The 23,949-nt window shown below is 40.1% G+C and overlaps 1 protein-coding gene across 8 annotated transcripts in view; it reads right to left on the reverse strand.

Moving 5' to 3' along the window:
• The window catches only part of RAD18 (RAD18 E3 ubiquitin protein ligase), a 67,097-nt gene that overhangs the window by 33,857 nt on the left and 9,291 nt on the right, over window positions 1–23,949 (reverse strand). For all 8 annotated transcript variants that reach the window (XM_029996246.2, XM_029996244.2, XM_041118784.1 and 5 more), the window contains exons 5-10: window positions 18,244–18,599; window positions 15,984–16,083; window positions 13,089–13,273; window positions 8,990–9,066; window positions 8,219–8,279; window positions 204–338 (exon numbers count right to left, since the gene is read on the reverse strand). In XM_029996246.2, coding sequence (XP_029852106.1) covers window positions 204–338; window positions 8,219–8,279; window positions 8,990–9,066; window positions 13,089–13,273; window positions 15,984–16,083; window positions 18,244–18,599 — 914 coding nt within the window. The remainder of the gene's footprint in view (window positions 1–203; window positions 339–8,218; window positions 8,280–8,989; window positions 9,067–13,088; window positions 13,274–15,983; window positions 16,084–18,243; window positions 18,600–23,949) is intronic.

The raw sequence follows: 23,949 nt of genomic DNA on the forward strand, positions 1-23,949 counted from the left end.
AACCATGTATTTATAATGGGTTGTGCTTATGTATCACACTAAAATCAATGGCAGTCAATCTTTTTAGGGTCTGTTTGATTTTTATGCCTCCCCGCCCCCCTGGACTGTAGGAGGACAACAATGGCAGGAAAGAACGTTTCTTTGGGAAATCTCCCACTTAGTGTGGATCGAAGAGGGGGACTATATTAAACAACATCACTAACCTGTGGCCGCTGGCAATTCTTTGACAGTGACGACTTCTTTGGTTTGAGCACTTCCTGTTTTTCTCTTACCACTTTTCTTCCACCGGTTATTTACTTGATCCACCAAAACCTGAAATTCACTTCTGTGTTTGTTTCCTGAAATGTAACAGTGCATTACCGATCATTGCCATAGGACTCTTAAGGTACGCCATCAAAAGTGACACAGATGTGAACAGAAATAAACAAAATACTGAATTAAAAACATTTTTGTTACAGCAAATGAAAACCAACTCATCACTGTAATATGTTCCATAATCTATTAATGATCCAAATCTGTGTCTATGCTTTTACAGAGTTACCCAGTAGTCAAGAACACTTGCACAGGTGAAAACTTAATTTTTGCACAGAAGAACTGTGTGTGTTTCTTCATTATATTATCGGTCATCTTCTTTCCTAAACTTGTTAAGTATTGCAATTACCATTATGACAACATTTAATATTGTAGTCATAGCACCAAGCCCGTCAGAGCTCAAGGAGCATCTGGACAATGGTCTTAGTCTTAGCTTTAGTTCTAGGTAGTCCTGCAAGGAGCACTCTGCTAGAGAGAAAGAGTAAAATCTCACAACTACTCTGCAAATTGCTTTAAAGTTGCTTTGGGTTTTTCCCCTGTTTCTGCCATAAAGCAGTGTCGAAAGCTTTTGTGTCATGCTTACATTGTTTTGATTCAGACCCTCTAAATCACAGTTAATTGCTCTTTGGCATACTCTTCGCACTTTCAATTGCTTAGTATGTTTTAAGCAATTCTCTAGTATTCAGTCAAAACAATGTTGTTTTTTAATCTAGATACTTCAGATTCTTTACTCAGAGGCTGGGAAAATACCCAGTCTCCTCAGACAGATGATGCGGATTACCTAACCCTCGCTGGGCATGAAGGGAACACGTTGTTCTCCCTACAGAACGCACCAACTTCTACTGAAACAGCATATTTGACTGTAGCTACCTACAGCTAGTACAGCATGAAAGTCTATCAGTCCATAAGCATGGCTTTACACTGATATGTTACAGTAAAAGGCAGCAAACATGAATTTGCTTTATTTGGAAGGACTTTCAACAAAAAGTCACTCTGAGAAACAGATTTGTCCTGTTGAGACAAATAAATATTTCAGCTAAAACCTTTAGCCTGATTTTTAGCCTATGGAAAAAGCATTCAAAATATTTTCCATGTCAGAGGCAGGAAGGCCCGATGTACACCCAAAAAGTCCTCGGGCCAAAGCAACTGTTTGTGACGGCACGAGAAGGTGAAGCACATACAACCCTTCCTCAGGGCTCCGTACTGCCTCTCCCAACGGTGTCTGGACAACCAGCTTGTGGAGGTCCAACATGCAATAAAATCCCAGCTCCCTGCAGGAGTATCTTCCGATCCGTCGTTGCAGGGAGCAGGACTCTGCACAGCAGCAGGGGACCACCACGCTCCCTCCTCCGCCGACAGCAGAAGGCTGGCAGCACACGTGCACCATCTGCAAGGAGAGTTTCCCAAGCAGTTGCAATAGAGCTATGGACTAAATAAGGCAGCTCCTGAGAAAAAGAGTACACCTTGTATCACACACATCACTGCTCTGTAAAAGCCACAGACATGCTGCCCAGGTTACGCTTGCAGGAAAGACTAAGGCAACCCCCAGCACAGAGGATGGGCAGAAAAGTGAACGAGAATCCTCAGGACAAATGAGAGCTGAGGGCTAGCAATGGGCAAACTGAGCCACTTTCCACCCAGCCAGCCCACCCGTGCACCCCCTTGCACTGGGGGTGCACGCACAAGCTTCACACCCACCCCACAAGTGCCGAGAGCAATGTCTAACTGATGACAGCAAAGCAAATGTCCTGGTGAATCAGGGTACTTAGAAAACAACTGTGAGCCCAGCTGAAACAAAGAACTCCCTCGTAACTTTTCTGTTTTGTTTGTTTGCTTCTGTTTTCTTTTTTCAAATGTCTCTGGACTACCTTCTTCCTTTGCCGGGTAAGGAGAGGCAGGAACAACCCCGACCTTCCCCGCAGCGCCGCGTGGGCACTTCCCGGGTTTCCAAACTACGAGTGCACGCACCGGCGGTTCTCCATCTCCTTCCCTTCCTGCTCACCGCACTCCCCCATCCCTCCTGACCGCGGCTTGGCGGTGGGGTCTGGCTTCTCCCACCAACACCCCCACCTCCTCCTCAACCACGACACGTCTTCTCACAACACTTGGCCTCAGCATCCCGCTCGGCATGACCAGTGCCTCAAGGAGCAGGCACCCCTCGCCAAGCACCGCGTGGAGTATGGCACATATAAATAATCACTACATCTAACCCAGATCTATGGGCCGCTGCAGTGACGGGAGGGGGAAGAGCCAAGAGAAAATCATATCAAGTTCTGCCCCACAGACAGAAAGAGATTTACAACTGACTCCTGCTCCCTGCATAGCTGAAAACACCACATAAGGTCAACAACTCCTTTAATAAAAAGAAAGTTCTTGTCCCAGATGCTTGTGTTTGAACCGCTGCACATTCATTACATAATTCCTTTGACGCTTCAGTTTTTCCAGTATTACTATTTTTTGTTGTTTTGTTTTATGGTGTAACTACAAAGCTTTTCAAGTAGAAAAGAAATGTCCTGGCAAAACAAGGCACTCTTCAAATACACTGTAAGTCACCACTGTGCTGAAAGGACATACCACGCACATTTCGTAAAACTACAGGCATTTCAATAATAAAACAACCGCAGATATAATTACAAATATTTAAAAACACAAAACATAAATCAGTAAGCCTCTGAATAACATTGTAAATGAAAAGATTTATAAGCAGAAAAAGCAACAGAATACTTTTTAACAAATGTATTTCTTTTCCTGTAGATTTTTTTAACCCTTTAAATAGAGGCCTGACCATGAAAAATGCAGAATGAAGTTGACACAGGTTGAGGGTATCGCTCAGTTCCCAAGGAGCAGAAGGAAGCTACTGCAGGGGACAGCATATTTAATTGTACCTTCCAGGCACAGACTCTGGCGGTTGCTCAAGCACAGCTTCCAGCTAGCACATAAACCATCCTCAGGTTCATCAAGCCAAAATATTAATTGGTATTTCAAAAACACTTCACACACAAAAAAAGCAAAACAAAAATACCAACAGTGTAATTTGCAATTTGCCAAGAGCCTGGGAAATTGTAGAGAAGATAAGAAGAAGAAAAAAAAAAAAACCAAGAGTTGTATCACAGCTGTTTCATCTTGCTTTTCAACAAGGCTTTTACTTAGCTCCAGTGTGCTGTGTGTTTCATATGGAAATACAGAACAAAAAGTATATGGTTGGGGTTTTTTATTCAGAACTTATGCCAGAGTTAATTAATTCATTAATTCAGCTGTGAATTAGGGATCTAGGGTGCAAATGTTGTAAATTAAAAGGAAAAAAAAGCCTTCCTTGTATAATCAAGCTTTTTAAAGTCCATCTGTGCTACAGTGAAAAAAGGGCATTTGATAAAAGTTCTTTTAATCTCTAATTGTCCTCTAATTTTAATGTACAATTCTTTTTTCATGCTTATGATTTCTTCCCTATTGCTTTTATGAGAAATAATTTGCTGACACTAGTTAACATTCACCTCTTTGGTCACCGCTTTTTATTAATTTTAAAACCATATGTTCCCATTAACATTTTTCTACCTTCTCTTTTTACCCCTCTCTTTTTTTTTTTTCTTTTTTTTTTAGACTTTTTTTTAGAACTTTAAATGTTCAAATAAGCTGGCTCAGGCTAATTCATTCACTTGGAGATCTTGATAATTTTGAAGCCATATCCTTTTAACAGTTTAAACTCAATAAAATACCTGGTTTTGGAAAATCAAGACAGCACTTAGTATCTTCTTGTTCTAAAATGCATACAACAGATCAAAAAAATAAAAGGAAGGACCGGCGATGCCAGTCGCCTGTAGCCACTGCCCACAGTGCACAGCGGCCTGGTGCAGAACTGCCCGACGGGCTCCTGTTTCCACACCTCACCCCAGTCACGCAATACAACTGTATGCAAGGTTGCAATGTGAACACAGCCAGGGATCCAGCTTTACAAGGAATTTGTGCACACCCAAAGTTTTTAAAAAAGTGAGTTAAGTGGGTTTCTTGTATAGGATCAGTTCTCTGGTGACTGCACTGCCCTACAAAGAGCCGTGTGGGCACCGCACCAGAGCGGCGTGTCCCCTCGGCATCTCGTTCGCTCCTGGCTTACTCCACACCAGCCCTGCCATCCCCAAACGTCCCCCCGTCCGAGGCGAACGATCAGGGCAAACCTGCTCACAGCTGACTCACTTTGTTCAGACTCACCTTCCACGTTGAGCAGAACGCTAACAAGCTAGTTCAAGCTAACTAGCAATAAGAGCTAGTTAGAAGGGACATGCTCCGCTCTGGGGGCCTCCTGCAGTCACTGAACTTTGGATTTGTTCTTTACAAAGCTACTAAAGCCTTGTGGGGAAAAATACCCAATTTGGGATTAATACTTTTTAAATTATTTTACTTTTTGGTTGGGTTGTTTTTTATTTTATTGCTAGAGATTTCTGCACAGCAAGAGAATAATTATTAACCAGTTACTTGGAATTAGAGGAGAATGCTTAAGATTAAAAACCACAAACAGTGCATGTACACTTAAAAAAATATATTCTCAGGAACAGCAACAAAAAGCAAAGGAAAAACTTGCTAAAGATTTGGGCCCTTATTTAGCCTTCACAGAAACCCAACTAAAATCAACAAGGCTAAATCTAGCTGCATTATGGAATAATTTATATGCCTGAAGCAATGCAAGGAAACACAGGAAATATGACCATATTGCAGATTTAAATACACCCTTAAGTATAATCAGAACAAGTTGTCCCTTCATTGCTTTGCTCCTCTGTGGCTGAAAGCAGAGAAGTTTAACGTTCATTGAATATCGTTTTAACATTACATGGCTAACTACCATGTTTGAGGGTACAAGCAGAGCGCAGGTGAAGCAAAATGAGTGGGAAACAACAGGAAAGGAATTGCGAATAATAAACCACCACTAGGGAGCTAAGTACAAAGTAATGCTATTTAAAACCTGCTGCACAAACACATAAAGAAAGGCCAGGAAATCATCTGTAAAAATCAGTTTACATTAGCCATTTCTGTACTAAATTACTACAACAGGATGCAAGTCCTGCAATCTTTAACTCTCACAAGAACGTTTGCTTCTAAACTAAACATAAAGATGGTTAGATGGTTCCACGGAGAAAGAAAACACTATTCTCAAGTTTAAGGACACAGTAAGGAGAAAGACAGTTTAAAATACTGTGCTTTCCCACGGCCAAGTTTAGCAGGAATCAGTTCTCTGTTGAAAAAAAAAACAACAAAAAACCAAACCAAAAAACCCCAAACACCTCCTCCCAAAACCACCAAAAAACCCAAATAAAATTGTATCATTGAACTATAGCTCTCCCTGTGATATTTTTCCTATTTTTCGTCTCTTCTTGTCTTTCCCTTCAGTATTTATTCCAGTTACACTTCCCTGAAAAAACACTGTTATTCTGTCAGGGCAGAAGCAGGTTTAATAACCAACAGAGGCACTGGTATATTGCACAAACAGAGGGGACTCAGTGTAAAAAATGAAACAAACAGCAACAACTAAACCAGAAAAAAAATCACCCTGTTTGCACTGAATCCCAGTTGCCTGCACAGGGTGGAGGGAAGACATCAACCAAATGAGCAGAGTATTCTTTCTAAGCAGCAGTGTGCCCAGGTGGCCAAGGCGGCCAACAGCATCCTGGCCGGTATCAGAAATAGCGTGGCCAGCAGGAGCAGGGAGGCGATTGTCCCCCTGTACTCGGCACCGGTGAGGCCGCACCTCGAGTCCTGTGTTCATTTTGGGGCCCCTCACTACAGGAGAGACATGGAGGTGCTGGAGCATGTCCAGAGAAGGGCAACCACGTTGGTGAGGGGCCTGGAGCACAAGTCTTATGAGGAGCGACTGATGGAACTGGAGTTGTTTCATCTGGAGAGAAGGAGGCTGAGGGGAGACCTTATTGCTCTCTACAACTACCTGAAAGGAGGGTGTAGTGAGGTGGGTGCTGGTCTCTTCTGTCAGGTGGCTGGAGATAGGACGAGAGGAAATGGCCTCATGTTGCGGCAAGGGAGGTTTAGGTTGGATATTAGGAAAAATTTCTTTACTGGGAGGGTTGTCAGACATTGGCATAGGCTGCCCAGGGAAGTGGTTGAGTCACCATCCCTGGAGGTATTCAAAAAGCACGTAGACAAGGCACTCCAGAACATGGTTTAGTGGGCATGGATGATGGTTGGACTCGATGATCTTGAAGGTCTTTTCCAACCTAAATGATTCTATGATTCTAAGAGATCGCTTCAAAATCACAGGGCTGGACAGGAGGTAAAGCAGGAAAGGGTGCAGGAAGGAGACAAGAACGCGCGAGTGCTTGTGGAGCAGGGCATGAAGAAAGGGAGCAAATGTGAGGAGCACTATGAAACCTTGGATCATTTGAGAATCACAGTACACAAATAAAATATGGAAAAAGCATTTTTGGCTCAGTTAAAACATACATTTTAGCAGTAAGGAAACTTTGACAACTGTAGAAGTGTAAAAAACACACAGTTGAGGAAACACGCAGCCATTAAGTATTTTAGAAATGCCATATTAAATATAAACTACTGTGGCTACATTGCTTGTCAGTTAATGTCACTCTGCACTGGACAGCAAACCTAGAAAAATAAGGTGTAGAAAGAGTAAGTTTATACAAACTTATCCACTACAGGATGAGTTAGAGGACTCAGGAAGACCAACCACCACCCAGAATACAGGTGCATTTTAAATAAAGCCAATGTCTGATCATTAAGCATGTAGGGGAGGAGAGAATATCCTGAGTAATGGGAAAACCCCGTATGTGTGTTACAGGGTATACTGGTGAGTGCAGGGCTAACACAGCCAGCATTCACCCCATCTTGCCAGCTCAGCACACTCCTTGTCGGCAGAGATGCCTCCCTCCGCAGTGGCCCAGCTATGCCTGAGCCAGGCTGGTGCTCCTGGAGGGCTCACAGCCAGAACTGCCTGCAGAAAAGTCATACAGTGCCCAGAACCTCAAAAAAGGGAGAAAACAGTATCAAACCTGAAGCTGAGAAAATTCTGTACAGATAAAAACACTCAGGAGTGCATGCCATTGTTCACAGGGACACAACAGTAGGTAATAAGCTTCTTTTTATACAATCAGTGAGTGACTTAATACACACGAATTCATGTGCTGCAAGGCCAAGTTTTAACAAAGTATAGAACTGGCAAACTACTTAACCAATTTACATTAACCTCTCTGAGGAAGTCAGATTATTCTCAGAGAACATGCCAAAAAATCTGGGGCAAGGAAGGGTGAAATCTCACAAACAAAGCATGAGCAGCCTTCACCGCAGTCACAACTGCTCTTCTGTTCTTCAAAACCAGCATCCTAAGAATTGCATGGAGACTCTCATGCAGAGCAGGACACTGAAACAGAGCACCCCCTCCACATGACAGCCAGCAGCCCAGGCTGCTCGATGGGATACGGCTGGCCTGCACGCTCAGCACTCCTGGGGTCTCAGGGAGTCCTTTTGGAGAAGTTCTGCCCCTTATTTCTGCCTGAGGGTTCCCAGTGAAACCATACAACTATGCATCACACATCCAGTGCAGGAGACAGAAAAACTCTACTTTGCTCTTCTTTATGTCCAACAAACATGGGAGGACCATTAAGAAGGTAAGTAGAAAGTGCATAAATGAACAGGTGCTAAGGAGGCAATCAGCTTCCATCTCAAACTTATCCAGCCCTGGCATGAGTTTTGTCAAACGGCAGTACTTAACAGAGATTGAGTTTCAAAGAGGAAGTTTCAGCCCAAACAGAGAACTTCAAGCTTTGATTTATTAAATGGGGGGTGGGGGGAGCACACACACATGAAAAGCATCACTTTTGTGTGTACATTTTAGTACAAATGAAAAGAAGGTGAATTTAAAAGCAAAATGAAGTGAAACTTGCGTATTACTTACGATAATCAGTGTGGATCTCATCTATTTCCTCCTCTGTCTGGTCCTTTGTGAAGGTCAAGCTCTACAGAAATCACACAAATGTTTATTTACAGAAACAAAAAGATGATAAAGCTACATACTTTAAAACTAGAGACTTAAAACTGGAAAAAGGATCAGCTGTCTGTTTTTCCCCCACCAGCTCTTAACATCTCATCCACACAGTAATATATATTTAAAGTACGTAGGCATGCTGTCTTGCTTTGCTTTCACAAAGTCAACAGGACTAAGTCAAGCCACCCCATATAACACCGGGCATGTGTGGACCATAAAATATTTCCTAATACTGTGCAACAAACATGCTCCAAAAGTCACAAAAGTATCATATGTCATGGGAAAAGAACAGGCGCTATTGCTGATACGGAAGCAAGGAATTTGCTAGCTAAATCCTAGAGAATTCTAGGAAGGAAAATATTCCCCACACTGCCATGGAGGGTCAAAATCCTCCAATATGACCAAGGGGAACATTGCTCAAGAATTTTTATTGCAATCAAAAAAATGCTCCTACTTAAATGGTTTGGGCATAGAAACATCAGCAGTACACGAAGAACTGCCCATGACAAATGAGTGGTATGAGAAAATCATGTTGATTACAAGATGGTATATGCAATTTCCAACACACAACCTGGGAATCTGGGAATTCCCATAATAAAGTGGTAGGCAAACATGTTCAGTGCCCACTCTGCAATTTCCCCTAGCCATCCCCCGCTTTGAGAACAAAGATAATTAGCTTACATTTTCACCAGTTTTATTAAATTCAAGCTGAACCCGAATCTTCTCATTCTTTTCCAGCTCTTTAACAACCTCTGCAACTGTTTGAAAATACAAGAAAGAGGTCACTAAAACAGGAGCTGTTAAATAAAAAGATGTAACAGCACTGAATGAAACTACCATGAATTTAAATCGCAAAGAGACAAACGGGCATTAGCTCTCCGACAGTGAAAACTCAGACTCCAGGCACAGGCAAATCCAAATGGCATGGTTTTGCACCAGTGCTCAGCAGGTGTTTGTTCATGCAGAAGAACTGCTCCCATCTGCAGCAGCTGAGCACCAGAGGCAGCGCCCAAGACTCAGGACCAGGAGGCAAGGTCAGGAGCCGTGGGCCTTGGCCAAGGTGCCTTGCAGCAAGCCCCACGGTGCTCGCCGGCAGCTGCCTCTCAGCCACCTCCTGGCATGTTGCTCTCACTCCCTTTGTATTAAATTCATGGGAAAATGTAGTCTTTTCAAATCCTATTTGAATCTTACTCTAGCACACTATAGTGTTTCTATTGCGCACAGGCATGTCTTTTATAAAAAGAGTTTCCATTTGATAACGTATCTTTCAGTGGAAGATAAAATAATGACATCTACTGTTTATCTTATTTTTACCTCCAAGGTCTACCTTCCAAGGCAACACAAAACTGTCTGCAGGCTTATGTCCAAAAACCCATAGTCCAAAGATGAATTACAACCTACTCTAACGATTAAGTCGGACACGTCAGAAGGATATAAACAGACATAACTCTGTTTGTTAACATTTTAACTAAAACTACAGCTATACAGGACCCTGCATGGTTTATTCTGACATTCACTTTCACAAATCTATTTCTACACCCAATCATTTTCACAGAGCTACTAGGGTACTTATTAATTTTTATTAATATATATTAATCTCAATATTAATATATTGTAATATTCATAATTAACAATAAATATAATATTAAAATGTTTATAAATATTAATTAAAACAAACACTTTCACTAGACAGTAAAGTAGCCAGAGAACAAAAGCTTATTAAGCTGTAAAGCAATAAAACCTGTTCAAAACTGGTTTAAGCAAAATCCAGGAATTTGGCACCTATGCTTCCTCAGAAGCTCAGCTATTTGTATTATATAGTGACCTTAGGTTCACTGCTACCACTGAAAATGCCTGTCTGCATCTTAAGTGCGAGTTTAATAATTCACCCTTTATAAATAGGTACTGAGCCAGAACTCAGTAGTAAGTTTTGCATTATTTAGGGCAGACTAGCTAAAGTACATTGTAACACACTGAAACTCTTCATTTAGCTAGCTTGGAGGAACAACACAGAGACTTGGTGCTACTTCATCACCAGCATCAAGTGAAAAATTACCCCAAGAGCTGAGTACCTCCCAGCATGTTAAAGGACTAACAGAGAACCGCCTGTTCTGCACAGCATCAGTTCTAGCACGCCTTGAGCAGACATGAGGCTCCACTCGAACCAGCATCCACTTCCCACGCCGACCTTGCTGCGGTGTAACGGCAGCAGTGCGTTCCCAACCCCGTGACCCTTCCTTTCCCCTCACCCCGAGCTGCCGCAGCACCCGACCAGCCCACTCCTCACTTTACTTCAAAACTGCTCTGCTCCTGTTTAGCCATCGGACAACAGCATACCTCCACGACCTACAGCAGCTTTACGTCTACTCCTGCTGCTCGGGGAACTCGGAGAGGGACTTTGAGAGTGTTTAACTAAATTTCCGAGATTAACATAAATCACAGCATGATTGAAATTCTGATACAAGAGCTGTTTTCTCAGACTTAAACAACAAACTCCCTAAACTGCTATCATTGCTGAAGTCAAACACAGTCTTAACTCTGTGTGCTGGTTCTCATCCCAGAGACTTTCTGAAGTCCTAGAAAACAATTTTTGAAAGCATTTATGTTTATTTTCCAAAGTGCTCAGGCACAAACTAAGCAGTGGCACTTGGCACCTAAATCACTTAGGCACTTAACCTTCTTAGTCAGTTCTTAAAATGGTTAAAGAGCAAAATGAAAAAGCAAATAGTGTTGGTTGCAAACTCGCTTTTCTCATACACTTGCTCCCACAATCCAAGCCAAGAGCTGGCAAGTGAAATCAAGATTTCAAGCCTAAAGTTTGGATGCTAAATTCATATTTATAGTCCTCAGTGACTGACTTTATTTTTCAAAAAGCACTGCATCTAGTGGTTCTGCCTGTTTAATAAAGGAGATGAACACCAAAAACATACTTTATTTCTGAAATGCCACAGTAGAAGTTGTGGATATTCAGCATTTCTGACCATCTGATCACATACAAAACCACATGTGCATGGAGCTAACATATGAGCTTCTAATATTGACTTGAAATAAATACTCCCCTATACTGTCAAATTTGTTAAATGATAACCAACAAATTAAGTGGGTTTTACTGTGTTCAAATTTGGCAGCCTTCTCAAAGGGTAATTCTCACCCCTGACCCCAGATTATTCCTGTTATAGATAAGCAACAAATAGCAAATGTAAAGTTTAGCTGCGCACCTGCAGTCATATGCTATCTCATTCACAGAGATGCTGGACCCAGCTGTGCACAAGCAGCTCCTCAGCTCCCAGCTCACTGCCCTGCCATGCCTGTGCTGCTTGCTCATTCAGTTCCCGACAGTCCCACTGCCAGCAAGACCAAAAATTTATCTGGTCCAAATAGTTTCCGAGCCCTTCAATACACACAAAAACATTCAGAATTGTTTACAACTTCTGGAAGAAGTGGTGAACTTGTGCTTCAGGAGTTAAGTCTCTCTGTAAACATGAAAATTAAAGAGATTAAACTGAGGGTGAGGAACAGTATTTCTCATGTCTTTACCTTTGAAGTAACCAAGACCAGCTCTCACCAGCAGCAGGACTGAACTATTCTACAGACCTAGCAGACAGCAAGCTACATGCTCAAACCAGTGCAGAGCATGCAATACCAGCTATATGAGCATTTCCAGGACACTAACGGCTGCACAGCTCCTAGGAGAGTAATATCATACCATGATCCTGTTAGAAATTTCTTTAAAAAGAATGTTTGCCATGAGCTTCTAATCAAATAGAAAATAATATAACTATAAATCTGATGTCTCTCTCTCACCCACACACACCAAGGTATTTGTGCTGTTACTTGTATCACTTGCAGAACTGAATTGAGAGGTAACAAATGACACATCTTTTTTAAAAAGATGCACATTTTCATCTTGTATAAAAGAGGATATAACAAGATGAGGTGGGACAATTCTCCCTCTAGCTCATACATGCTATTCAAAATTTTAAAAATGACCACAATGCCTACAAAACCGGGCAGCACAAATACCCTACTCAGATCTCATCATCCCTACTCCAGCGCTGGCATTTTCCAAGCATTAAGCCTGAGCACATGCAAACAACAGACTGCTGTTTAAAGGATGTGAGTGCAATATAAACTTTAGATATTAAAACACAATCTCCTTATATATAGCATTAAACAGCTGTATGGGATAGTCTTGAGTTTAATTGTATAAAATTGCTGCCAAACACCTAAATTGACATAAATTCCAGCAAAAGATTACCACTTTCTTATTAATTCATTCTACTCTTATCTATCATCTCCAAAAAGAAATCTAATTTTGAAATTAAATCGAATAACAATATAGAAGTCTCAGTGTATAGGAGGAAGAGAACAAATTCAGAACAAAAGATGAATTAATAATCTATTCACTTACTAAGAACCTCAGGCATTTCCAATTTTTTGACTAAAAGCCTCAGAGTCTAATTTGGAGGCACTCATTAAAATACAAAGTCAATAAAAACACAACATTTTTCAGAACAGGGTTAGTAAACCAGGAAATCTCAAAGAATTTCAACACAAATTTACATCTTGCTAGATACTTCCAGATTATAGCAACACACTTCTGGTTTTCATTGAATTTCCTTTTTTTGCATTGATCTTGATTTATATAAGATAAATTCTTCCAGCTCCAGTTTTCCCAGATATTCAAACCAGCCTTATTCCTACCCTGAGAACTAAGAGAAGGAGCAATGCTTACAAATAGTTTGCGATGGTAACAACTTCCCTATAATTTCTAACTTACCTGATTTGGGATTTAGAGAATCACATTGAGCATTATACATGTGCACAAATTCTTGGTGTCTTTTAATAAGCTGTTGTCGGGTCCCATGGGTAGACAGACCATGTTCCTTTAGTTTCTTCTTCAAATCACGATCAGAGAGCAAGTTGTAAACAACTTTAGACATAGGCTTCCTTTTGTGAGCAGAACTGCAAAAGGAAAGGAAACAAACTTTTTTTAATTAATACTCCTATGAAAATCAAAATACTGACTTACATTTTTACAGGGTATTTCACCCACTCTGGGTAAGAAATACCTGAAAGAATTATTTCAGGTATGGCAGTCACACAACCAATTACACAGTGTATCACAGATGCAACAGCAATAGCTCTAGGAAGCCAGAACACTTTTTCCATCTACCACAAAGAAAATTTCAAATGTGCAGAAAGCAGTAGGTCTAGTCTGATCTTCTTTAGGAAATGATGCAAACACTACTCATGTAATAAGTACTGCAGCTCAGTTTTTAGTATCTACAGCAAAGGCTTCAGAAGCACATCAGCAAACACAGTATTGTTCATCTTCATTAGCCTTACATTCGCTCTGAATTCAAAAGGAAGGATACTGAATTCAGATTGCTGAAACCAGTTTTCCACTCAAGTACTGTCCATGTCTTGCCTGTATCAGTTGGTGAAATTTCAAAAGTATTACAACTGCAAGCCAAAATGTGAATTAGGAGATTTTTCAACTTTGAGAAAATGACTTCGAGAAAGATAGTCAGGTACCTGAAAGCAAATCTGTAGTTTCCATCTAACAGAAGGGTAGTTTGGTAATACAGAAAGTGACATTAAAGAGAATTAATAATGGTCTCAGACAAGTAACATCTAAAACCAAAATTCACTCCTTCACACTGCCTTATGTCAGAAGAACTCAACATTCCTGGCATAGCTACGGAAAACATCTTAATTACAGGAAACTGCCATAGAAAATTCAAGTCTTGCTACAACTTTTGTCATCTAGAATAAGCAGAACAGTTTCTTTCTGCACAAATTAGCTCAGTCTTCCCTACTAAACCTCCTGGTGAAATACACTCAAACTAGCCAACAAAATCCATCTACTGCCTCACTCATCTTCTACAAATTAAATAATTTATTAGTTACCAAAGAACAGCATTTAGTTAGACACTTTTCTTCCTGCAGCAAATTAAAGTTCAGCTGCACTGCTCTGAATTACAGAGAAGTTAATAGCTTTCCATTGCAAAAGCATGAGACTTATTTGAAAACTGTGTTCAGCACTTTCAACTTACCACATTGAAAATAAATTTCAAAGTAAAAAAAAAAGCTTACACAAAAATTGTCATTAATTCATGTACTCTCATATAGCCCCTGTAGAATAGCTAGCAAAAAAAAAGACACATTACCACAATACACTCTTCAGAAAAGACTTTTTTCAGATTCTTTTTGGAAATATAAAAAATTTCATTGAATAATTAAATTTTTTGAAACTCCTTAAAAAGCTTTGTATGTATTATAATTCACCAGCAGCATGACCTAGAAGAGTGACGACTGCTTTGGGAGCAGACAGCTACGTGAAAACAATTCACAACAGGTTTGAATCTTAATATTGGTGGGGGTTTTTTCCCATCCTTGTGAAATGCAGTGTTCTTTGTGAACATAGACTTACCTGTTGTAATTACTCCGGTGCAGGTTTTGGGGACTAAATTATCACTTCTGCTGAAATACTCCTTAACTTAACATAGCATGCCATGTGCTCCTAATTTGAGAATAAACAGAGCTAAAATTCCTCAGAGAAGAACTACAGATATGCTGTTACTGAAACCCGAACAACACTGCCATAAAACAAATACATTGCCAAAAAGCCAGCATTTAACACACAAGAGCCAGTCCCTAAGGAGAAGTGTCTTGCATGATACTTTCTTAAGATCCAAGCAGTCTAGATAAAATAAGCAAAATTTTGAATTCTGTTAGGGACATGGGCTTGACACCAGAGAAAGATCTGGCTTTTATTTCCATTCATTAAGAACAGAGAAAACACTAAAAACATCCCAAATGAAAATTAAAATGTAACATCAGATTTCAATATTAATTTACCATTTATTCATCTTCAAAGTCCTTTAGCTTACAGATTGCATTCTAAGCATGACTGGGCAAAATAAGAGCTTTAACATAAAATTACTTTCTAATTCAAGGTTCAGAGGAATTAGAAATACAAGCATGCAGTAAAACCGCATGCAGTAAAAGTCCCTCACAGTTCTTAAGTCTGAGCAGTTAGAAATAATAATGGCCTAAATTTATGCTAGTAAGTAAAACAAACTGAAATCTACACTTCTGATGTGAATGTGGCGACCGTGACAAATTCTAGGGCGGAGGCAAAAAAGTCAAAGGCATGCATTAATCTCATGGAAATTGAGATCTTAAAGAAACAACCTTGACTGGGGCAACTTGAAAAGAACCACAGTGAGCAGAGTAAGGTGCAATTTTTATTTTTTAACTTGACAGCTAGTGAAGCAATTGTCTTTTGGCCCATCTGAATCGAGGGAAGCAATTCATTCACCAAGTGAAAAATGGGAATAAGTGTTATCTAAATAGAATTTTAATGCTAGCAAGCAGAAACATGATGAGAATAATGTACAGACTAAGTTTTACTCCCTGTGTTGAATTCTTTAAAACATTGTCCAGTGTTTTCTTGCCACTAAAAGTCAGAAAGTTATATACATACCTTCTTGAGAGGGGAAAATCACCGCTATCATATTTATACAGTGATTTTAGGGTGATCTACAGGCCAGGTAACCAAGAAACAAACACAATCCACTGTATTATAACCCATCAACTAATATTTCTTATTTCAGCAGTGCAGAAAAATGGCTACATGAATATGAAAGTTATCAAGGTTGTTTCTTACCTTCTGAGGCAGTCCTTCTTCTCTTCTCTTGTCAAGCAGCTATCCAGATGTTTGTTTATATATTGCTCTGGAATAGCAACCTGACAAACAGGACAATCCACTGAAAGCAAGGAAGAAGGAATTTACTAGTGTGTATATTATGCAAAGAGCAAATGCTTTAATCTGAAAAACTAATTGTTGATTGAAGAAAAATGAAAATCCAGAAATCCAAATTTCCTTTTTTTAAAAAGATCTAGCATGTCTATCCAGAATCTTCATTTTCAGCTCTCATTTTCATTCCAGAGCATGTATTTCCCTCTCTATGTAATATCAGAATAGCTCTCATCTTCCCTGCAGTCAGATGGAATGAAATCTCTTAATAAAAATCTAGAGTAACACACATACTACACGGAAACGTAGGGGCTAATATAAACTTAAGCATATTTCCACGCTAATGTTTTTCACTTTTGCAGTATTTCACTCCTAAATAAAGGAAGCTACTTCATTTTTATAAAACAGTATAGCACAAACTTTATTCATATTAACATAATGTCCCAATCTATGGCTCTCAACAGGACTGTCAACACATGAGTTAACTCAGCCTCACAGGAATCCTATGATCCAACCATGCCTCATACTCATTTCTTGGTAGAGATAACTAGATTCTGTGACTTGGGCTCAGAGGCTCACAAACGCCCTATAGCATAGTCCCACCCAACTCAGAATTCTTCTTACATCATATTTTCAAGAACCACCTAACAACATTACCTGTAAAGACAGTCAAAAAACACAGACTTAAAATATTCATCTTTAGCAATCACATTATGTCAAAAACAAAAGGCTAAGTTTAAATGAACAGTATGAGAAAAAGATCCTTTAACTGACATCGTCTGTATTAGTATGAAGGAAGTCGGTGTTAATCTAAAAGACAAAACTAAAAACAACCTATGCAAAACACTGTGAAATGTTGTGGGAATTGAGTTATCTGGTAACATTGCTTTGCAATTCCTGACTCCTATGACATCATATTCTAGTCAAAGGTTTAAAAAAAAAAAAAAAAAAAAAGTTGGGACAGTAACATAACACAATAGTTCTGAGCAGTGTATTATTGTATCTGAAATTAACATTTCAATTCTTAACACAGGAACAAATAATACTTCCTAAGACCACTTCAGCATTGGCTCATTTCAAGTCTTTCATTTATACTGTTTGACTGACTACTTTGCATTTGTGGAAATAATTTCAATGGAATGCATGCTCGAGGATTTAATAAGGTCATAAAATGGTAAGCAAGGGAAAATTTCAATTGCTCAAGAATAAATGAGCAGTAAAATTTCATATGAGTTTTAAATTACTAACGCAAGCAAGTCTGATGCATAAAACTAGGAAACTTAACTTCTGGCTAAGTTGATGCCATTTTCTTAGGGCTACTTTTCTGGCTGTATTACATCTTTAAGCAGTTATTTACCCAGCTAATGAATAAATATGAACTTCAGAGTTCCAGTTGAATAAATTGTTAAACAAAAGAACAGATAAATATGAACTAATAAGAATCAGCGTTGTACTCCTACATGGTCTTTTATTTTAATTTAGGCTTTTTAATTGGGTCAATAGGATGGCTGCCATCATGTCAAAACTAAGAGTATTCTCTCATTTTATTGTAGTTTATTAGTATAAATGGGCATTTTCATGCTTCAAAATAAATTAATCTTAACACTGTAGGGTTACAGAAGAATAAAGCAGATTACTTTCTTCTGGAGAGTGTATGAATAGGAACATTAACAAAACTGAAGCCACGATCATTTTGATTGTGGGTACATCCCTCAAATAACAAACACATTATAAAATACCTTGCTTCTGGGTACTTAAGGATAGCAGAGCAGAATGAACATCAATGTTGTTTGTCTAGTCATTAAGGGGAAGGAGAAGAGAAAATGACTTCATTTTTTACTGAGTAAGTCTGTTGTGCAACTATTGTTTTTTAGAGTTGTTACTCAAAGCAAAGGAATCTGTAAGCGTTGAACTCCATTTAATTACTTGGCATCAGCCCAAGCTTCCTCATCAAGAATATGCTTGCAGCAGAGCTGTGCCACATAAGCAGTAATCTGAATGAAGCATGGTCCTGTTAAACAGGAAGCATCTGAACATGCCAATGCAGACCAGAACAACGCAGAGAAAGGAGATGAATGCCACGTACGGAAGGTACTCTAACACATACAGCCAACCTCAACCATGGACTTGGGGAAGAGAACAAGACAAAACCAAAAATTAAGCATCTCACCTTTCTTGACTACTTTTACCACAGATGTAGAAGGCTTTTCATGACTTTTGGTGCACTCAGGACTCTCTTGTGATCCCACTTCATTGTCTTTACCATCAACCTCTGCAGAACTGCTGTAAAGGTTATGGTGTTCCTCAGTTTTGAAAATCTTCTGATCTGTTCCTGCCACGCCATCTGCCTTTGTCGAGGTGCAGTCTTCTTCCTTTCTCAAGAAACTGTCAATCACTGGCACCTCTTCTTTTACAACTGGCCAAGAAACAGGACTCCTAATGTGGCTTTTGCCAGCTGAATGCCTGCTATAGGCCAATGGAGATGAAATCAGTGGAGTATCCAAGACCAACTGGAACAGCTGTTTTCTAGAAGCATCCAGAAGACAACATGCAGTTAGCTACATTGGACAGTGTTAGCTTTTTCTTTGAGAAGAAACCAGAATGAAAACAGATGGAGCTCTTCCTCCATTCCTTCCTCCCTCTTGGCCTTGCTCCCACGCAGCGCTTGGCAATTAGCTAGCCCACATAAACCAGGAGCAGAAACATATCAGCTGAGCCTCACCACACTCTACAAAATCTAAAAGTTATCTTCCTGACTTTCAAATAAAATAAATTACATTTTGCAAATGTAATAAAATGCCTCTCAAAACATCACACAGAACACAGTAAAGAACAAAAAGTTTTCCCCCTTACTTGAAGATGGTAGATGACCGTTTTCAAGTCAGGGTACTTCAAGCACTGTGTCACATAGCTTGTGACAGAGGCTCCTGAAACCAAAGAGCTTAGCAGAAAGCATTGCCATATTCCTTCTGTCCCTCCTTACTGTGGGTCTCCTTAGCACAGCTGCTCACCGCCCACCCAGCTGACCACAACCCCTGCATGCTTGCCAGGGGTTGAGATTTAGCATCTGGTAACCCAAACTATTTCAGACACATTTCATCGATGATCAACCACAGAGCGCAAACCCTCCATTCTTTTCTCATATAAAATAAGGGGAAAACATAACCACCCTCAAGAACAGCCCACTCAGCCCACCAGAACACTTACCACAGATCTACACATGCTTTACCCCCCACTTGTACTCCCTACCCTCCTCAGGGCTAGCAAATGTCAAGACATGAGTTAAACAGAAGTCTCTTTTCAAAGACATGACTTGTATTTTATTGGCAGGAACACAGTAGCAGCAGAAGGCTCATTCTCCTGTCTGTCTCATTAGTACTTTTAGCTTCAAGGTAACACAAAGTCACAGTTGTCCTACTCAGGCAATTGCATAAGACCTTAAAGACATGGGGGGTTTTCCTACCCCTGCCCCAGGGCTTTTTGCAGAATCCTGTTTATTTTACTGTGTGTTTTACACAGCTCAATCTAAGATAAATTAAACCAGAGACTGCATTCTTGGCAAGGAGATGGCATAGAAATGCAGCTGTCTAGCCTGTCCACATACTTTGTGGTTCACTTTCACTCCTGTATCATCACAGGTAGAGGAAAGGCTTTCCCAGCTAACATCACCGATGGACAAACCATACATCCCACTCTTACCCACTACTACTTTGATAAGAGTCCTCCACATCCTGAGGGTCACAATGAAGTTTGTATCATCCAGCCAAAAACAGCCAGCAGAAGTACACATGCAGTCATTAACCTCTTCGCCTTTAATTCACTGCTCCATCATCCCTTGGCAACCTGCACACCATTCACTTGCTGAGCTCTCCAAGAGTGCAAAGCCTGCACAGCTGCCCAGGTGCTCATCAGCTTTCTCCCTGACCTGCTGCCATTCTCACAACCACCACCTGCCAAGCCCCAGCCTGCTGCATCGCCAGAAGTCCTACCCAAAAAAAGGCAATTGCAAAAAAAGTGTTACCATCTACAGGCTCTGACAAACTGGGACAGCTTACAAAAATTGGAAAATCTTAAAGGAAAGGCAGCATTTCTCTAACAATGAATAGAGGAGATGGGTTCACCTCTATGAGATACTCTGTCCCCACTTCCTAAGTGGGGTAGGGAATACCTTCCCTTCACTTCTCTTTGTAGCAGGATAACACAAGAGGGTGGTACAGGAATAGGGATAGCTTTTGAGGGTGCTGAGGAGTCTAAGAGCCTCTACACAGAAAGACACTAGGATTTTTACTACTGCCATTGCTCAGCAAGTGCATGCTCTTTATTTAAATGTCACAGCTCTACAGATTTGATTGTGACAATTCAGTGCACCTGAGGTGACAAAGACTGTGAAAGTTGAACAGCTGTGGTTCCTCAACTTGCAAAGTTTTTAACTCAGGAAGACTAAATAACAGTTGAAATAATTTGGATTGCTATTCCTTTTCTGTAAAGAAAAAAAAATAAAAAAAAGAAAAGAAAAAAAAAAAGAGGGGACTGTGGGTGATGTACCTACAGAATGTGCACTGCCATAAAACTATTTCTTACAGCACTTTCATGAAGACACAAGGCCCATAAGAAGTCTGAAATGCACCTATGCTCTCAGATTTTACAGCTGAAGATGTTTCAGTATTGGGTAACTACTTAGAAAACTTTTCAGTCTTTTAAGGTAAAGATTTTTCATGTCTAAGAAGAACAACGGGTTAAGAACTGTCTGTACATATATCTTTTAGAAACAAGTTCATATAAGTCACAAGGTAACCCCACAATTATACTAGTTTAAGATAAGTTCAGCACCCCAAACACTCTGCAGTGGTTATGTTCAAGTCAGATTCAGAAGCTGGATTTGGAGTTTAAATTTCCTGGATTACTGGATGTAATGACCACATCTGTCAGTGGGAATTCACATCTGTCCCAAGACTCTAACTTTCTGCAGTGCAAACAAGTGCAATTAAGTGTGGCAGCAAAACTATGCTTTTCTGTCTGCTCATGCCTAGATATGGACTGGAAGTTTTTAAGAAGGTTAATTCCCCGGCTGACACAGACACAGAGTGGTCTAGCTACTGTTGGCGTAGGATCAGCTTCATGGGGAACTCAGGAGCAGGTTAATGGGAACATAAACAGAGTGCCTTCACAGAGCTCTGCCCCACTCCTGCTTCACATTTGCTGTTCACAAGGGGTATATTTCCATAAAGAAGTATCAGAAAGGTCTGACAGCATATCGCTGCTCACCACAGCCATTAGCAGCAATAATTGGTAGACAAAGTATCTCATTTTACTGCAGATAAATGCACAGTATTCTTCAACTTAAAGGTAACAAATTACAGCCTCAGAAGACTTGTCACATCACAGATGGTTACATTCTATAATCAGGTTCAAAAGCAAACAAATTAGTTGCCTTTTATTGCTAATACACTTAGGCAAAGTTTAATCCTCAAAAGGATGCAGCTGGGTGTTCTACCAAAGATGTGCTCTTTTTTTTTTTTTTGACTTTTTTTCCCCTTTTTGAACAAGGAATTTATCTTTTGGTTATGAAAAAAAATGTCTATTTCTTCAGACTCCCCCAGGTTTTCATACAGGCAGCCTACCATTAAAGTAGCTAATTGAAGTCAACACATAGTCTTATCATATTGTTCTTTTGGCTGTTAAGCAACTATTTTTACACAAAAGCCCAGCATCCTATGCTACAGCAAGCTAAATTCTGCATGGCTCAGATAACATAAAACAGATCCATAAATACAATCATTTAGCATCATATCAGTTTAGTTTTCCCATAAAATAAAGAACGATACAGCCCCAAAAGGCAAAAATATTTGAACAATTAGCCAGTTGCCTATATTCATTGTCTTCATCTAGAGAACACAACTGATCTCCCTCATCTTTTCAGTGTATTTTCTATTGCTTTTGAGAGCTCTTCCTCTTGTCAAAGTAACACATTCTACTATTTGTAACCACCAATTACATCTGTTTATTTTTCCACAACATGCATTCACTAGCTAAAACATATTTCCCAGTGTGTTCACACTAGCTGACAACACTCCTAAAATTCAAACTTCACATCAGTTTATCTTTTCAGCAGACTCAAGACTGATTCATGTATCTTTTTCTTAACATTTCTTTCTCAGGAATTATCACAACAGTACAGCTTATAGTACCCCAAATTCTCTGAAGCAGACTTTAGTAGTCTTATCTGTCCCTCAGAAAGGCTACCAGGCCAAAACACATGTTTGGAAGTGGGCCTGGACCTGAACAGTCTGCAAACCCAAGTAAGGGGCAGTTGACCAATTCTGATAAAGGCTGGAGGGAGGAAAGCAGCTCTGTGGCCAGCAGAAGCAGGCAGCAGACACAGAGCAAAAGGCTCAGAGTGCAAAGCTCGGCATTTTTGCAATGTGTCCTGTACATAAGGATAGACTTCCGAACTCAGGAGAGTTGCTCCAGAGCTGATGGGACAGATTACCCAGATAGAAGACCATCTCACTTCAAATGCAAGTTGTTAATATTTGCATGAAGGCAGCCAGAATAGAGAAATCTTCCGAACAGAAATTTCAGGTTCTATAATAACAGGTGTCTCAATAAAATACAATCTGGTATAAAACAAAGAGAGAAAATGAAAAAACAATACAAAAACCAAAATCTATCCTAACAATAATTTGATAATAAAAGTTGCTTTAATTACACCACTGGCCTACAAATAATCATACAGAGTTTTTCCTCGTGTTGAAGGATAAAGACTTACAAATAGACTTTCCGAAGGGATCTGATCTTGGCACAGAATCAATGGAAAGAACACTAGGATGAGAATATGAAAACTTGTTTGCCAAAACACACATGAAATCTCTGTATGCCTTTTTTTTTTTTTTTTGTGGGAAAATACAGAAAATGCTAGTACTAAATTCAAAAGAGAAGAGAAAAGTCCCAGACTGGCTTTTCCCAGAATGTGGTATTTTGGGCCTGCTGAGCAGCTTCACTGGCTGTGTGATGACATCTAGTGGTCCCGCCAGACAGGCACCCCAAACCCGGGCACCCCAAACCCGGGCACCCCAGGGATGGAAGAGCCAGAGCACTGCAGGCACTCCTCGCACAGCCATGGGCTCTCTGACAGTACCTTTATCAACTGCCACTCTCCTCCCTCAATGCCAGAGCGAATTACTCAATTTCTCCTTATTCACAGAAATTCTGATAGTCGTTATGAGTCGGACAAGCATGACTGGACTGGAAGATTTATCCATCACGCAGACACAGACAGCAGTCAAGAGAAAGCATGCAGTTGATGGAGAAGTCCACATCCTACCCATCACCAGACTGTCCGGCTCACCTAGAAACTGATTCTACTGGTAAACCTCAGGACAACACAATTTTCAAAAAGCTCTGCATTTTGTATGCAGTTTTCAACATTATCTATTATACCATTAAGAATTTAACACAGACTACTATCAGTTCTGAAAGGTTTTAGCAGATACAATTTTACCTTCCTGGCACAAAAAGAGTAAATGCATTACAGCTGACAAACCTCAGTTTAAGAGCATAAGCAGCACCCTTTGAAGGCTGAAAAGTGAATCACCAAGATGTTAGGGAGTCCTAACATGCACTGTTATAACCACTACCCAAATCCCCCTCTGAGACCCATCCTCTTTAATCGCTGCCTCGGGTTAGGGCAGAGAGTTACACTTCTTTTAGTTTAACTAAAAATGGATGGTCATCTTAATACGCTGTATACAGCATGCTCTCTCTGCCAGGCATGCTTTAATAACAGTACAAACACCTTGTGAAATTTTTTTTCTTCAGATCTGCAAGACCCACAAAAAAAATTTCATTGTCCTCCTCCATCGAGATCCTGGTTCCC

The sequence above is a fragment of the Aquila chrysaetos genome, chromosome 20 (genome assembly GCF_900496995.4).
Source record: "Aquila chrysaetos chrysaetos chromosome 20, bAquChr1.4, whole genome shotgun sequence".
Taxonomy (NCBI): Eukaryota; Metazoa; Chordata; class Aves; order Accipitriformes; family Accipitridae; genus Aquila; species Aquila chrysaetos.